Source organism: Neofelis nebulosa, chromosome 5 (assembly GCF_028018385.1).
Source record: "Neofelis nebulosa isolate mNeoNeb1 chromosome 5, mNeoNeb1.pri, whole genome shotgun sequence".
NCBI lineage: Eukaryota > Metazoa > Chordata > Mammalia > Carnivora > Felidae > Neofelis > Neofelis nebulosa.
In genome coordinates this window covers 120,741,454-120,759,899 of record NC_080786.1, presented here as the reverse complement: position 1 = coordinate 120,759,899, position 18,446 = coordinate 120,741,454, and the positions used below count along the sequence as shown (strand labels likewise).

Genomic DNA, 18,446 nt, shown 5'->3' with positions numbered 1-18,446 from the left:
CCTCCTCTAACACATGTCTATACCCCAAATCTTTCTATTTCTTTGCTTTCCTACATTGTTCTTTTTATGACCAGAATGTTCCCTACCACATTTCATTCTCTTTCCCATATTAATGACAGCCACAGTCTTTTGGTCTGACACTAAAATAACACTTTTTTTTTTTCATTTTCAGCTTTTGTCTTATAAACTTTGTCTTGGACTAAATTCCTTATAAGCATATTTGGTCCTGTTTTTTCATATCAATTTAATCTTGGCTTTTGATTTTATTACTCCCAATTCAGTTATCCTATTAAGTTACTTTAATTTTGCACCTTTATAATCTGCTATCTTAGCAAATGACAATATTCCTTATTATTAACCCTATTCTCTTCTCTTAGCACTTGTCATATTTAAATCCATATTTTTAACAATATGGCCTCTGGAGGGCAAGCATCTTATCTTGGGTTCTGACTTCTCTTGAATTGGCATCATTCATTTCTATTATCCAAAATCCTACCACAGTTAAAGGCACTAATCAAGGGGCAGCTGGGTGGCTCGGTTGGTTAAGTGTCTAACTTCGGCTCAGGTCATGATCTCACGGTTTGTGGGTTCGAGCCCCACATCGGGCTCTGTGCTGACAGCTTGCTCAGAACCTGGATCCTGCTTTAGATTCAGTGTCTCCTCTCTGTGCCCCTTCCCTGCTGGCGCTCTGTCTCTTTATGTCTCTCAAAAATAAATAAATGTGAAAAAAGTTTTTTTTAAAAAGACACTAATCAAGAGTTTTATCTTTTGTAAAGCCTGTTGTAATGTCCCTAATATAGGTATGATGAATCTTTATGTTTTATAACTCATTTATATCACTTACCACGCCCTGCAAGTTTTATGGTTGATGATGATTGATGACATATATCTGATATAAACTACTAAAATGTAATATCACAGAGAGATGTTTATTTTTCTCATATCCCTCATAATTTCTGGTTCAAAAACTTAAACATATTTGTTTGTTGATAGTTGTTAGATATTAATTGTATAAACTTATGAAGTACCTAGTCAAGAATATATAGGCATACTTAAACAACAACCAAAAATCTTCATTGATCTCTTATCTGTTTTAAGATTGTAAGAGTAGAACATTTTCTGGTAATTAAACTCATCAAGACTCATTGAAGACTACTTTAAATGACTCTGAAGTTTTGTTTTCCTTTGAACAAAACTGTGTCTATAAAGACAGACACATAAATATTTCATTGATTACATTTTGAAATGAACCTCAGCTGCGATAAGTAGAATATTCAAAGTTAACTTGGATAATATAAAAACTCCTTGATATTTTAAGAATTGCTTCCATAAAAAGTATAAAATCCATATTAGGAATGAAAAGAAAGCAAATTTCACCACAAATAAGTTTCCCAACAATCAAATCTGATGAAAAATTGTAGCTTGATGAATTCTCCAAGGTCCTAGATCAACATTTTACAATAATTAAGAATATGACTTTATATATATGTAGAGTGTTATTTACAAATCATTTGCAGAAATCTCTCATTTGATCTTCAATAACAAAATAATCTTTTGTATATCTTTAAACTTGAAGCAGTTAATGTAATAAATCGCTCAAAAGTAATCCCTTTCATTTTTTTCCTGTGTGGCAGCTACATCTTTTGCTTCCAATAGAGATCCATCACAAAATTATATTTTGAATTGGTCTCACAGCTCTAAGAAAAGCTACTCCTTGAACTTGCTTTGTATTTATATATTAAATTTTAGGAAAAGGAGTAAACAATACCAGCTACTAATTTTTTTCCTCTTCTCTTTTTTTTCTTCTACTTCACTTGGTTGGCAATGTTTGGGCTGTGGTTTGTGGATGCAACCTCCATGAACTCAATGAAGGTGTGCCCAGGCTAGATTCCCTGAGAATCCTTCTTCCCAGAGGCCCATAAATTTAAGTTTTTCAACTTGACCCAAATTTTAAAGTCACTTGTAAAGTTGAATTTAAATTCTCTCCCTCCATTTTTCTTTCTCTCCCTCCATTTTTCTAAAAATCTGATAGCAAAAACATAGTTTTATATATAGACACTTCAGTATAATTTCTTGATTTAAACGTTTGTGCTTAAAGCAGGAAAAGGGATCAAGACATTTATGTAACTTCTAGCATCTTCTTTCACTTTAGAGTAAAAATATCACAGGAGGGGCGCCTGGGTGGTTCAGTTGGTTAAGCATCCAACTTCGTCCCAAGTCATGATCTCGTGGTCCGTGAGTTCGAGCCCCGCGTTGGGCTCTGTGCTGACCGCTCAGAGCCTGGAGCCTGTTTCAGATTCTGTGTCTCTGTCTCTCTCTGACCCTCCCCCATTCATGCTCTGTCTCTCTCTGTCTCAAAAATAAATAAACGTTAAAAAAATTTTTTTAAAAATCACAGGAAATAGAGGAGTAGTGGCCTTAAAAAAAATCTTCCTAGTATTAAATCTTCAATCACATCGTCTACCACCAGGGAATTTTAAACTGAAATAAAGGCAATAGTCATCCTCATGTGCCATACAACTATAAGTACATAAGTATATGAGGCACCAAGTTATTAACTATGATTCCTTGATTTGTCTTATATGAAAGAAATGTAAGATACATGTATTTGTAAGTGTCTTTCTTTCCTTTTGAACTTTGAGCCAGAACAAGATGTTTACTTGGATACTATTACAGTGACTTATTTTTTTTTTCTTTCACTTAGGAAAAGTAAGTTTCATTTTCATAAGACTTATTTTAGTGTTAGATCCCAACATGTACTGTGCTTATGAAGGAAAAGACTCTGCAGAGCTCAAAGGGGATAGAACCATTTGGGGAAAGGAAGATACTGGAGGGTATATCCATTTCCCACTTTGGAAGACCTTTTACTGTTGTCTACTTCTATCAAGATACCTGGAGAATTATTTTTTAGAGATCTGCATTATGACACTTGCTTTTCGGTAACTGAATTGCTTATTCTTCGCAAGCCTGAGCCTAAAAGAGGATGAGAGCTAAGAAGGCAAAGCAAGATTCCATTGCCATCAATGCCTAGGGAGTAATGATCCCATATGCAGTTGGAAGAATCAGAAGGACTATGCCTATGGTATAACTGTATAGAATAAATGCTCCAAAAAACAAATTAAAAATTTCAGTGGAAATGAATAATCAGTGGAACTTGTATCCAGTTCAAGATCTTAAGTAGACTGCTAGCTTAGTCTTCTAACACTGATTTATAAATAAGGAGTTATTCAAGATGTCAGAGAATCTATTATTAGATATCTAGAAAACAAAACACTAAGTTAATTTTTTTTAATCTGTTAAGGTAAAACAACTCTACCAAGACTTTAGAAAGTAAGAGAATGAATGCACAAGCGTGTTTAGTTTCTTCTTTCACTTTTGTTGTTGTGGTGGTTGTTGTTGTTATTGTTGTTTTTTTCTGTCATTGTATGAAGAAACTGCTGCAAAATGTCATTAGGTGCATAAGGAAGGGAAAAAAAAAACACATCTCTTTAGCCCTATAGATATGGTAGACAGGATCATAAATCAAATGTTATCTCCTACAGAAGATTTCCAAATTCTAATATCAGGACTTTTTAAGGGGAAACTGAATTGACTATATTAATGTTCTCACTATGGAGTTATATAGTGTTATCTCATGCTTGATGCAGTGTCACTGTCCTGTTACTCCTGGTGTCTGGCTTCTACTCTTTTTCAGCCTTATCACATAGAAACTATAGACTGGAACCACTTTTTAAATGATCTCCTTTGGTTGCCTGAACAGCAGGGAAGATTGTTATTCATTTGCAGCAAGAAACTCAATCATTTCTGGGTTCCAATTAGAGAAAGCCTAGGGGCCCTCTTTATTAAGATGAAACACAAATTGTATCAAGACTTGCTAAACCACTTAATATTTTTATGGTGATATTAAGAAGCTTGAACATTTTAAGTACTAATTGGAATATGTGTAGGGTATATTTAATCGATGTATAAACTCTAACCTCCATTTCATTAAAATTGCGTCTTATGGTGCTTTTTTTTTTTGCCACCTTGAAGATTTACTATACAGAGTAGGATCAAGAATCCTGCAGTGTTCAGTGTCAGCAGTGACTTACACTGCTAAAATCTTCTTTTAACCATTTATACAGGTGCTTTTTCATTATTTTCTAAAAAAGAAAATTATCTTTTTAGAAAATATTTTTTAATATAGACTGACAACTTAAGTGTTGATCTAGAGCTTTGACTTCATTTCTATGTACACAATGAAACATAAATATCTAAATTTAATTATATGATTACAGGGCCATATGCTTTAAGATGTAAATGAAATCTTGTAAGCAGAAGCAGAGAAAAATTATGACAGGTTGGATTTGAGGGGTATAATTTTGATTGTATGGAAATGTATAGATATATACATATAATTATGTCTGTGTATGTTTAAAAATTCTAACTTACACATCAAAGAAGTATTGCCTCTTAATAAAATACTTCCATTGAGTAGCATTTTAAGGATGAATGTTTTCAAATTCTAATTATCCTTAATATAACTTATTTTAATGTTGGCCTTATGTAGCTTTGTAGAAAAGACATACCTTCTAATATTTCTATTATATGCAGTAAGTCATAGTTTTATTGTGCCAGTTTTGCCTCCTTAAAAGGTACAATATCACCCAGGGTATCAGTGTTTTTTTTTTTAAGTTTATTTACTTTGAAAGAGAGAGCTCCTTTGTGAGCAAGGGAGGGCAGAGAAAGGGAGAGAGAGAATCCCAAGCATGCTCCAGGTTGTCAATGCAGAGCCCAACTTGGGGCTCGATCCCATGAACTGTGAGATCATGACCTGAGTTGAAATCAAGAGTAGGTCCCTTAACTGACTGAGCCATTCAGGTGCCCCCAGGCTATCAATTTTAAAATAAGAATTAGTAAATTCAAAGATCAACTAGCAGATGTGGGATACATGGAGCAAGTTGAGAAATATTAGTGGTTTGGGTTTTATTAAAGATACTATGAGAGTGAGTTGTCTATATAATTGGATGATATAAATAATTGTATTTTTTAAATATTTTTGGATAACTAGTTTTTGGTTTATTTGTTTTCCCTAAAGTGCCTCTTCAGAAGTTTCACAGGCACAGCCCTGATCATCTTGTTTTCTCTCTGTTGTCTCCCCAAGTGCTTTTACTGCTTAAACTAAATGATTCTTTCATCACATTGCTGATCTACTTGTTTTGATACTATTTCTCGTAGCTTTTATTGCTTGCTTTGTAACTTTATCACTTCTACAGCATTTTGTCAGAAAAATACATAACCTTTGTCTTGGTAAAGGTGTTATAGTTGTAGGCATCACTTATCAAGATAGATGTCTTAATTGTATTCATAACAACAAAACAGAGTAAATGTTTTCACCAAAATAAATAAATAATTAAAGCTGTTTCAAAATAATTTCTGATAATGTGATAAAATCATGTTTAAATAGAATAGTTGTCATATAAGTACCAGGAAAATATTCATCATGTTAGAAAGCAAGAAGTAGCAGACAAAGCATTGACTACAGAGTCAGACCAGGGTTTGGATACATCTCTGATGAATATTCTTGCATGCATTAAATTAAAAAAATTGTATCAAAGTGTTGTTGGGAGAAGTATAGAACATATTAATAACATATCTAGGATAGCTACCATTATCAATACATGGTGGTAGGTATTATTAACTATTCCTATAATTAATAATTACATAAGTATGTAAAATATTTGAAGATAGAAGTCCATGTTTCATTTATTCTTTCTTCCCTAAAAGCAGGTTTTGAGATGGTAATTCTTTGCAATAATTTAATTAAAAGAGAACTATCAGTTTCTATTAGTTCCTAAAATCTTTTGTTAGAGTCTACATATAAGTATGATCATACTTTGTCTCACTATTTCACTTAGCCTAATGCCATCAAGGTGCATCCATGTTGTCTCAAGAAAGTAGGATTTCCTTTTTTTTTAATGGCTGAATAATATTCCGTTATATTTGGAATATATTTTCTTTATCCATTCACCCATTGATGGACACATAGGTTATTTCCATGTCTTGGCTATTGTAAACAATGGTGCAATGAACATAGTGTGCAGATATCTTTTTGAGATAGTGATTTTGTTTCCATTGGATATTTACTCAAAAGTGGAATTTCTGGATCAACTGGTAGTTCTATTTTTAAAATTTTGAGGAACTTCACCAATTTATATTCCCACCAACAGTGTGCAAGGGTTCTTTTTTCTCTACATCTTCTCTAACCTTTCTTATTTCTAGACTTTTTGATAATAGGTATTCTAACAAGTATGAGGTGATATTGCATTATGGTTTTGATTTGCGTTTATCCAATGATTAGTGATGTGGAACATAGTTTTACGCAATTATTGGCCATTTGTATGTCTTCTTTGAAAGAATGTTTATTCAATTGCACTGCCAATTTTTTAATTAGGCCATTTTTTTGCTACTGAGTTGTATAAATTCCTTATGTATTTTGGATACTTACTCCTTTAGCAGATATAAGATTTGCAAATATTTTCTCCCATTCTTTAGATTGCCTTTCCATTTCATTAATGGTTTCCATTTTGTGCAGAAGCTTTTTCTTTATATTTTTTTAAGTTTTTATTTAAATTCCAGTTAGCAAACATATAGTATTATATTAGTTTCAGGTGTACAATATAGTGATTCAACACTTCCATGCAACACCTGGTGCTCCTTAATCCCCATCACCTAATTTACCCATCCCCCCAGTAACCATCAATTTGTGCTTTAGAGTTAAAAGTCTGTCTCTTGATTTGCGTCCCTCTTTTTTCCCCTTTGTTCATTTTTCTTTCTTAAATTCCACATATGAATTAAGTCATATGGTATTTGTCTTTCTCTGACTTGCTTTACTTAACATAATATCTCTAGCTCCATCCATTTTGCAAATGGCAAGATTTCATCCTTTTTGATGGCTGAGTAATATTCCATTGTGTATATATATCACATGTCCTTTATCCATTCATCTGTTGGTGGGCATTTGTGCTGTTTCCATAATTTGGCTATTGCAGATAAAGCAGAAATAAACATCAGGGGTACACATGCAGAAGTTTTTAGTTTGCCATAGTCCCATTTGTTTATTTTTGTTTTTGTTGCCTTTGCTCTTGTCATCCAAAAGATAATTGTCAATACCAATATCAAGAAAACTTTCCCTATTTTTTTCCCTAGAAGTTTTAGTTTCAGAACGTAAGTTCAAACTTTGATCCATTTTGAGTTGATTATTGTGTAAGGTAGACACTCAGGATCCAGTTTCATTCCTTTGCATGTGGCTGTCCAGTTTTCCCAGCACCCTTTGTTGAAGAGACTGTCATTTCTTCATTGCATATTCTTGCTGCCTTTTTCAAAAAGTCATTGGCCATATATGTGTGAGGTTATTTCTGGACACCCTAATTTGTTCCATTTACCTATATGTCTGCATTTATGCCAATATCATACTGTTTTAATTACTGTAGCTTTTTTAATATAGTTTGAAATCAGAAAGTGTGATGCCTCCAATATTTTTCTTCTTTAAGATTGCTTGCCTATTCAGGGCTTTTTGTGGTTCCATAGACATTTTAGGATTGTTTTATTTCTGTTAAAAATGCCATTGGAATTTTGATAGGGACTGCTTTGAATCTGAAGATCACTTTAGTAGTGTGGAAAATTAAAATTAATTGTTCTAATCAATGAACATAGGTTATCTTTCCATATGTATGTGTTCTCTCTAATTTCTTTTATCGATGTCTTATAGCTTTTAGTGTACAGATTTTTTACTTCCTTAAATTTTTCCTAAATATTTTATTCTTTTTGATGCAATTATAAATAGGACAGTTTTCTTAACTTCTTACTGATAGTTCATTGTTAATATATAGAAATATAATTGATTTTGTATATTGATTGTGTATACTGTAACTTTACTAAATTCATTTATTAGTTTTAACAGTTATCAGTGAAGTCTTTGAGGTTTTCTTAATATCATGTCATCAGCAAAAAAAGGCAATTTTACTTCTTCCTTTCCTATTTCTATGCCTTTATTTTTTTTCCCCACTTAATTGTTCTGACTAGGACTTCCAATTCAATGTCAAATAAAAGTGGCCAGAGACGGGGGGATAGGGTAGTGGGTAAAAGTGGTCAAAGGTACAAACTCCCAGTTATAAGATAAATAAGTTCTGGGAGTATAATGTACAGCATGTTGGCTATAATTAACAATATTGTATTTTCTATTTGAATGTTGCTCAAGAGTAGCTATTTAAAGTTCTCATCACAGGAAAAAATATAACTATGTGAGGTGATGGATGTTAAGTACGGCTATTGTAATTATTTTGCATTATATACATATATCAAATCCTTCTGTTGTACACTTTAATACAGTGTTAGATATCAATTGTATCTCAATAAAACTAGGAGGATAAAAGAGAGAACTTCCAGAAAAAGCCTATAGGGGGATGAGAAAGGCAGGGAACGGAAGTAGGAGAAGCTTCAGGTGGTCTTAGGCAATTTGTGTCACAGTGGTAGCCCCAGGTGCAAAAGCATAATTGTACTTGTGGAAACGGCTTCTCCAGTAACCGCAGGATAGTCCTCCAGAAATTAGTAGGTATGAGCCATCAGCATCAGGATCAGGACCACAGGACGCTAAAATGACTCTACAAGTTAATTCCTTCATACGTGTCTGCTTAGCTAAACAGAATAAAATTAAATTATATCTACCATATCTCCAGATATTCTCTGTGAGAGCATGGTGGTTGTTTGGTACGTTACAGAAGTTAGCATATGGATATGCACAGAATCGTTGTTAAATATTTAAAAATTGCTTGATTTAGTTAATTTACGCAGTATGAAAACTTTCTCATTTTTCCTTTCTATATGCATATTTAAATCTAATAGGCCAGAACCTGTTTTGTGGACAAAGGATGGTGGAGAATTGCCAGATCCTGACCGAATGGTTGTGAGTGGTAGGGAGCTAAACATTCTTTTCCTGAACAAAACGGATAATGGTACATATCGATGTGAAGCCACAAACACCATTGGCCAAAGCAGCGCAGAGTATGTTCTCATTGTACACGGTGAGTACTTTTTTGACATCGTTATATGAGAAAAAAATGAATGACCTGAAAGACTTTAAATTTATCACAATCTTTAGAATATTAAACAAAAATTTAAACGGGTTTTCTTTTTCTTTCAGGACTTTTCATAAAAGATTCACAATTAACGTGTTCCAAGTCAAAGTAATAAAATAAAATTACATCATACACTAAAAATAAAAATTAATTTTGTAAAAGGTTTTCTTTATTACAAATATATAAGTTTTGGTGGTGATGAGTAAATAATAGTGATTTTCTTTAAATTTTACAAATAAATGCTTTTAGTTATAAATCACAATCATGAAAGCTATATTTACCTTAAGTTAATTTTGGTTGTATTATCATAAAAATATATACTTTGCTATCACAATAACTGGTTTCATAAAGAATGACAGCATGTTACTGAAATGTAGCAAAGACAGAGGTGTGCAGTAGTGATAATTACACTAATTTCTTATGAACAATGATTTGAAATACCCACATATATTTTTTCTTCACTGAACTAATCTCACAATTTGAGTAAACGTAACAAAATGCCAGAAACAAATATCAATACCCAAGATTAAGAGAATCTCTGTTTTTCCAAACCTCCAAAAGCCACGATTATTGTCTATGAGATAGCTTTAACATATTGCTGGATAGAGATGAACTTTTATGAGGTTGATAACTAATGCTATAGACAAAATTAGTCAAGTTTCTTTATTGCAAGACTTCTCAGAGTTTATTAAATATGTCAGGGTATATTGTGAATTTCTAAGGGAAAGAAGCATTAGATAATGGAAGGATATAAGGTATATTTCCCCATGAAAACCTTTTGGAAGACTAGTTTTGTGTCTTACACAATATTAAAGTATTCCAGATGAGTGTTGTATAAAGCATGATGCTGTAATAAATCCAGTATAGCTTAAAAATCATGGAGAGAGGTTGTTTATTTAATATTTTTCCCATGAATCTAATTATAAAATATTATACGAAACATGAATTAGTTCTCTACCTTTCCAAAAAAGAATTTTGGGGGTAAAGTCTTATTCTTTGTGAAGGGATTGTATTTTAGGAAAAAAAATTAATCTAGTTTGTGTTTTTTCCCCAGAGATTTATTTTGTTATGATGCAGACCAAAACTGGGGAAATATAATATATTGAATCAATATACAAATTTAATATTTCCAAAGTACTTTGGTGTAGGCAGTCTCTCACTTCTTAATAGCACTTTGGTTATTGAAGGCAGAATAAGGCTTGCAGTAAATAGACTGTCCACATATGAACTATTTAAAGATAGAGCTGAGAGGTTGATTTCTACCATCCTATGAATTGTGCAGATTACAACTTTGGGGAAAGATCAGCCTAATCAAATTAGAGTCATAAACTAGAATTAAATGTGGTAACCCCCTGCAGACACACCCTGTCAGGCTGACTGCCAGAGAGAATGTCACAACCACTGGGTCCACTGGGTGTGTCAAGAAGATAAGTGAGATCCTTGAAGCAGAACCCAGGAGTAGTTTTCAGTTCATGCTGACCTGTATGTTTAGATCATGCAGTCATGGGAGTGTAGTCCAATTCACTCCTAACTTTCTAAGAGCTTCTCACTAACAGTTTTTGGGAACCTGGGGGCATGTTGTATAGCATGTCACATTGTGTTGAAAGCAATGTGACATAAAAAATATAAAGAATTAGAAGAGAAGTGACAGACAAAATTACATACTTAGATGAAAAGTATGTCATTCTTTTTTTTTCTTTTTTTTTTTTTGTAAGTAATTCAAGTGGAGCAAATGCATATGTTTTCCCAGTGTTTGCAAGCTAGCCAACAGCATGATTTCCTAAGTAGCCAAGCTACCTTTAGGTATTTGGCAGTTGACATATTTCTAATAAATACTTCTCTAACCACTTTGTAAGAAGTCATTTCTGGCTTTGCTTTTTGAACTACAATTCATCAAAAGCACCCCATGGATTAATGTTATTCATGCTGCTAGATAAATGCTGTGAAGTTCAACAGTAGTTTACCTAGGATTATTGACATGCGTAATGAGAGGCTCGATGAAACAGTGAAGCCATATTACACTGTGTTTAAAAAGGGCTCCAATTGGGTTCATTACAAAATAAAGGTTTTTTTTTTTTTTTTTACCCTTTGCACACAGGGTATAATGTTTCATTAGTCACTGGTTGTATAAATATAAAAAGCTACTCTCTTCTGTTAATGGTTTGGCTGTTTCAAAACCCTACTAAATGATGAAATTTGAGTGGCATTTCGATCTATAATGAATGCTGTATGCATTTCGGAATGGAGTGATAAGTGATCATTTGTGAGAACTTTACCCTTTTATCTTTTACACCGAGGTTGATTTTACATTAACTGTGATAATTTAATATAGCTCTAGCACAGAAGGGCCTTTCATGAGCTGAGACTGTGTCTTTGACTCTACCACAGTTGCCTAGGTTCTATTGATTCTTAACTTGATGGAGGTCTGAACACTTTCCTGTGAAATCATCTGCTATCTAGATGCCATCCTAATGGTTAGATTTTATTCTTTGGGTGTCAATGGAAGTACATTATTTAAATGTTGTCACATTTAGTTGTTAACAGCGCTGACATTTTGTGTTATGGTCACTGGAGGGCTTTTCTCCCCTTCTCCTAATTACACCTTTACAAATTTTAGCTTTAGAACTACAGATGGTAATTTGAAACTGCCAGTCTAAAATTCACCCTCAGTGAAGGTCTAACAAAATTTAGCATACAAATACTTGCAGGATAAAACACTATATTTATGAAATATTTGTATTGTGCAGGTTCCATTGGGAAATAAGGTACCATTTTTCACTTAACAAGCTCAGCAATGGAAAAATCTAGCTGCTAATTTGGTAGCCTCAGTTATTGTATTAATTCATGTGAACAGAATAGGGTTTTTTTCCTTGCTTTTTGCTTTTGCATAAAAATATTGAAGTCATTCTTATGTTTTCATTGGTACCATGCTATTTATTTATTTAGGGAGGCTGATTATTTCCATGTTAATGGTGTTTAAACATGCTGTTGCATTGCTGTTTTTACTATTTGGAGAAGTCAGATGAAAAGAAAAATTCTTTCACCAAATAAATCTTTAACATTTATCTACCGAATACAAAAGCACTATAGGTGAACAGAACTCAAGAAGTTTAGAATTGAATATGGAAGATAAGTTAAGCTTTCAAGTAGATATAATATCATAATAAAGGAACTAGAGGAGTATGGACTTACAATGATGTAGCTGTTCAGAGTCTTTGAAAGTATGGTCCAAGTATCTGGACTAAAAAAAACAATAGTAACAGAGCACTTCTGAATTATTAAAAGACAAATGGTATACATCATTAATGGAAGTACCCAACACAGGGCCAGGTGCATAGATATGCAATAAATCAAACAATTCTTATCATGTTACTAGTAGCCTTATGATACCAAAAGACATCTCGATCTAATGCTCTAGTAAAAAAAAACTTTGCCAAGAGTTGCATACAATTTAGTGCCCACAGTCTTCCCTGTATGGTACCCAGAGCGTGAATTAGGTTATCTAAGAACAAGACAATTGTAAATTCTTGCTAAATAAGCAGTAGAGAATATCATGGAGAGAGTGCAGGAGAAAAGTTATAATTACTTCTTTGTCTAACGCAGCATCAAGTTCAGAGGGTTTAGATACAGTATCTTCTCCCCAAGAAAAGAGCCCCCAGATGCACATCCTTCAAGTAGAGAGAACATGGAAGATGCTATTTTATCACACAAGGAATGGTTGCAGAGAATTACAGATGACCTTAGGCTAATCTTATTTTGTGGATGGAGGCAACTGAAGTCCTTATATTTATTTGTCATCAATTGATGTGAAATATATGTTCTTTTGAAAGTGTCAGAAACATATAGCACCCAGGAAAACTTGAGAATGAATATGGAGGGGCGCCTGGGTGGCTCAGTCGGTTAAGCGTCCGACTTCAGCTCAGGTCACGATCTCGCGGTCCGTGAGTTCGAGCCCCGCGTCGGGCTCTGGGCTGATGGCCCAGAGCCTGGAGCCTGCTTCCGGTTCTGTGTCTCCCTCTCTCTCTGCCCCTCCCCCGTTCATGCTCTGCCTCTCTCTGTCTCAAAAATAAATAAACGTTAAAAAAATTTTTTTTTTAAAATAAAAGAGAATGAATATGGAAAGTGAGAAACACAAATCGGTACACTTGCTTCATATCTTTAACTTCGTTCTCATCACCCAGTATCTTTCACCTCCCTTCACCCTCATGCTAGAGAAATTTGGAACCACTCCTCAAAATACAAATGGAAGAGGAACAGATGCTGGAACTCTTTGGTAACATCTGTACCTTCAAAACCCTCCCTAAGATTTGGAAAGAAATATAGCAATGAAGTAGAAAAGAAATAAGTATTTTATTTCTTCTTCTACAGTAGTGGCACTAACTATGGCAGGCCTAGACTGTGGGAGAGAGTAACATGGAGTCAGATTAGAATTTCAGTGGAGAACCCACTCCACTCAGAACCCAACTCAGCGTTGTCTCAGACAGTCATAACATAGTTGAGCACTATTCTAGAAAGGTTTGCATATTTCCCATCTCTCTTCAAACATATTCTTCCTATTACCATAAGAACCCTTATATGAGATTTAAAATTATTTTGCTACTGCTCTAATATTCCTTTACTTCATTATTTTTCTACTTGTGTGGATAAGCTTTTGAAACAATTCATTACTTCTTCATTATCTTAACTTACTATTCTTGTTGTGAGTGAAATTGCCCACGACAGACCCTGCCATGTTTTTACTTTTATGTGTAGATATTTTGCCTTTGTAGCAAATTTTAGTTTTACAACCACATAAAAACTAGTAAAATCCTCCATAACTAGTATATAGTAGAAAGTAAAAAATAATAAAAAGTTTCTTTATATTTCTGTAACGTCAATCAGTTTACTGACAGTCACTGACTTGATATCTCTAACATATCACTTGACAGTTACCGTTTGTTTTATGTATTTGATCATGTATCTGTTGAAATGGATACTGATGAAAAATATGATATTGCTTTTTTATGTTTCCAGGATAATTTACCTCAGAAATAACACACACACACACACACACACACACACACACACACTATAGGATCCATCACATTTTATTGTTAGTTAATAAGAACCATCATAAAAAGAGTGTTTCAGATTTTTAATAGAGAGAATATTACTTCTAGAAATATCTGTGTGTTTTAGTCTAGTGAAAGGTATCAAGCTATTAAATATGCCTTTTCAGCTTTTAAAAATCAATATAACTACTATTTTCATTTCACTCTGTTGTTATTATAAATAATAAATGTCAGAAATACTCAGAGACAGAGTTATACACACAAATATTGCATAGTCCTGCATCAAGCCAAGCACCTAGCTTTGTTGCATAGTTTAGACATATATCTTTTTCAGAGATTATACGTAAGTATAGGCTCACTTTCAGTCCTCAGTGCTGAAATTTTCCCTTTCACTTGATTTGCTTACCATGGGAGAGAGAAAAACGTAGTCATGGAGGGTAGGCTTTCTTTCACTTCAGCAAAAACCTCCAAGTCATCTATCACCTCCTTCAAAGTTTCGCTAGAGTGTAGAACATAAGTTCAGTTGCTTTAGGGTTATTAGTACCTGATCCTAAATTTAGCAAAATAGTTAATACATGTATAGGTGAGTGAGGTAATAATTATGAAACAGATTAGGGCTATTATAAACTAATACCTTAAACTTGTTTTTAAACTTCACTTACCATAAGAACTAAGCAAATATGATTATGATATGTACATTTCTTGTTTTGAAATATATGTTACACATATTCATGTCATGATGTCATGATTATCAATGATTTGAAAACTCTTGAGAACTTTCATCACATTAAAATGAAAAATGTACCTCTGTGCTTCCTAGCAAATATGTAGCTAAAAAGTTGGCAGTAACATGTACATTTACCATTACATTTATCTAGCAATGAAACATTTGGAAACATTGAGAGCGTTGCAAGACTACATGCCTTTTTTTTTTCCTCTTAGTTGTAGTGTTAGGCGAGGTGCAACAGATCACTGTGGAACTGAGAGAATGAGTTCATATGGGTAGGTGGCCAGGGAGAAAGAGAAGTCTGGATTACAGACAGATGCACAACCTAGTAAACATTAAAAAGGGATTCAGCTAAAATCTGTTCCCTCACATGGAAACAGACCTACCAGTTGGTAAATTAATTCTGTGTAGTCATAATGAGCATTTTTCCTTTGGAGAAGCTTTCTTTAGAAGTGTCAATGGGAAAATACACAGTGTGGGAAGAAAAGGAGAGAAAAGACATCCATATGGAGCAAAACAGTGCACTCGTGGAAGAGCCCTATGGTTGCTGCCTTCATCTCTGGTGGAGAGTTTGCAGACAGTCAGCTAGTTGGACGAGTCTTAAAACAGTGCCTTCTTTAATTGCTGAGATAAAACATCAGTTCTGGACATGAATACAGTAGGGAGAGCCTGTGGGAAAGGCACACCTCTGCATAAATATGCTGTTGAACTCTGCAGAGAGAAGTGGAATAGGATCAAATAGTGGAGACAGGAGCACTTTTGCATTATAAAACATGTTAAAAGTTGCATACGTGCAGGCATACATATCACCGTGTTGAGGTTTAATTCCATCTCTTTGTTTTAAGATGAGCATGAATTGTATAAAATGAGGTTTTACCTTCAGAGTAAAATTCCCGTTCAGAGATAGCACTCAACCATTCTGCAGTAAATGTTTCGATGATACCTACCTCGACCACTGGCTAAAATGTCCATGGGGAAAACCCTCATTCCTGCCTGAAGGGAGAGTCCATCGCCCAACAAATTTAGCATTGTAAATATCTTTTCTTACACTATTTATACATAATCTTTTCTATCAGTTGCAGTAAGGTAAACAGAAGAATAGAATCCATGACTCTCAGTCTTGCTAGATTTTTTATGTGGAAATAAGGTGAGTTTGTAGCTTTTCAAAGGTCTACAAAGCTCTTGCACTCAAGTGTATGCACACTAATTGGCAAATTCATTTAAGAATTCAAGCAATATTCAATGGCCCAATGACGAAAACTGAAGCATCTGTTTTCAGAAATAATGGCACACCTAACTAGAAGATACATATTTTTCATGAAACCTGCTTAGTAGCTTCTTACAGTGTAATTTTTACTAACATTGTAACAACACATCATGTGCTTGTTCCAGAACCTAAGAACTATCCTTGACTCCACTTGAGGCTAATCTCCAATTCATCAGCAAGTTCTGATGACACTATTTCCAAACCATGTGTTCAGTATGTCCACTTGTCTCCATTATTCTCTCTAGCCTACACTATTGACTTCCATGTCTACAATCTCTTTCCCACACATATAAATGTTCTAAATACACATTCCTTCATATATTTCCCCTAAGTTTTTCCAAAGGCATTTCATCACACTTAGTGTAAAACCCAAATCCTTATTAACCTAGCTTACCGAACCATACACAATATGCTACTATCTACATATGTGACATCTCATTACTCTCTACACAATCACTTGTTTCTCTGGATCTCCTTCAACTCCTCTAAGACGTAGAGCTCAATCTCTTTTAAGGAAGTTTGCTTCTGCCCAGAATGCTTGTCGAGGAAGTACAAGGAATTCTGTCATGAACGCGGGTATTTGCAAGAGTGATTTCTTATCATTCAGATCTCAGATTAAATGAATCTTCCAAAAAAGGATATTTTTGTCCCACTCCAATCTAAAATAGCGCAAATCACACATCGCTTAATTTTAATTCTCTGCAGGGCATTTATCATTATTTGGTATTTTAGCTGTGTATTTGTATATTTGATTGTATAAATGTATATGTATACATATATGTATGCATTTATGTTCATATATATATATATATATATATATATATATATATATATACCTGTTTACATGAATATATTCTATATCCAACCAGTACATTATGACTTTCTTGAAAGCAGAGATCTTATGAGTCTCATTTATCTCTGTATCTCCAGCTTTTAGAACAATGCCTTCTAAATAGTAAGCAATCAGTAAATACTTCTCCAATGATTACATTTCTTTGTCTCTGTATATGTCTATCTTTCTCTCTCTCTCTTTTTCAACAGAAGAAACTTTAATAAAATGTGTATGAATGTATACATATATACATACACAAATGCCCATATTCACATATATGCATATGTGTGTGTGTCCATATATACTGCCTTGACTTCTGAGCAAAAATGGGGAAACTGATATTCATTCTTTGGTCACCCAAATCAAGACCTTTAGGTTTCATCTCTTATTAGGAAAAGAAGTGAGATCTAGAGATATATTTATTTGGCAATCCATATGTAAATGATGCCTTATACAGTTAAGCAGTGAATGAAACGAACAACTGTGTATAGAATAAATAATATCTTTAATAGAAATCCTAGAAATTAGAAGACTTATATAATTGACTTCACATGTCTGTTCATTTTTTTTTTTCAAAATTATGAGATTATTGCTTACTAACAATTAGATTTGTTTTCTTTGGAAATCTGTAACATCACTTATAAAGATAAGATTTATTTCTGGCCAAATATAAAGTGTTTTCTGAAAATCTATATCACAGTGCTATAATACCTAATATTTTATTATTTCAGGAAATCTTTCTTGAGTATCTACTATATACAAAGTGCTAGGCCAAGCACTGCAGAACCTATAATGAATAAATAAACACTCCCTATTATGCCTGGACTTCTCAGTAAAAATGAACAAAAGTGAAGTGTTTTCACCCCAATCCTTCACCATGATGCAACTTCAGAGATTTTTTTGGATCCCTTCATTAATTGTAATATTCCAAGAGACGCATTCAGGAGAATATGAAATTCCATAGTTAGAAATACTTCAGTAAAATATTCACTTTCTTATTTAGAGCATGTCTTAGATGTAAATAACTTGGAGAAGGTTATCAGTTCGTATAACTAAATCCCATGTGGAAACCAGTTCATTTAATAATCTATTGTAAGATTAGGAAAGACCTTTCTTTATGTTAGAATTCTGAATATTAGGGATACAGGTCAGGATCTAGATTTCTCCATCAGTGTGTTTCTACTAGATCACACTTCCCTTGAGTATTTTCAGATTTGATTTGAGTTTTTTCTTTAATGGATGACAGAACTATTCTCCAAAAAACAACCTTTCATCCTTACAGAACTTAAAGTGTTTGACCAACTCATCTGATTCATTTTGGTAAAGTACTTTTAAGAAGGACCTCACAGTATTGACATAGGTGGAGCTAAATAATGTGGGATCATCCACTTGAAAGGATTTTTCCTACTTTAGATTTTACTTTACTTTTGTCAGTTTGGAACTTGAAGAAGTA

General features: G+C 33.6%; 1 protein-coding gene across 2 annotated transcripts in view; it reads left to right on the top strand.

Moving 5' to 3' along the window:
• The window catches only part of CADM2 (cell adhesion molecule 2), a 335,754-nt gene that overhangs the window by 222,903 nt on the left and 94,405 nt on the right, over nucleotides 1-18,446 (top strand). For both annotated transcript variants that reach the window (XM_058731712.1, XM_058731711.1), the window contains exon 7: nucleotides 8,884-9,062. In XM_058731712.1, coding sequence (XP_058587695.1) covers nucleotides 8,884-9,062 — 179 coding nt within the window. The remainder of the gene's footprint in view (nucleotides 1-8,883; nucleotides 9,063-18,446) is intronic.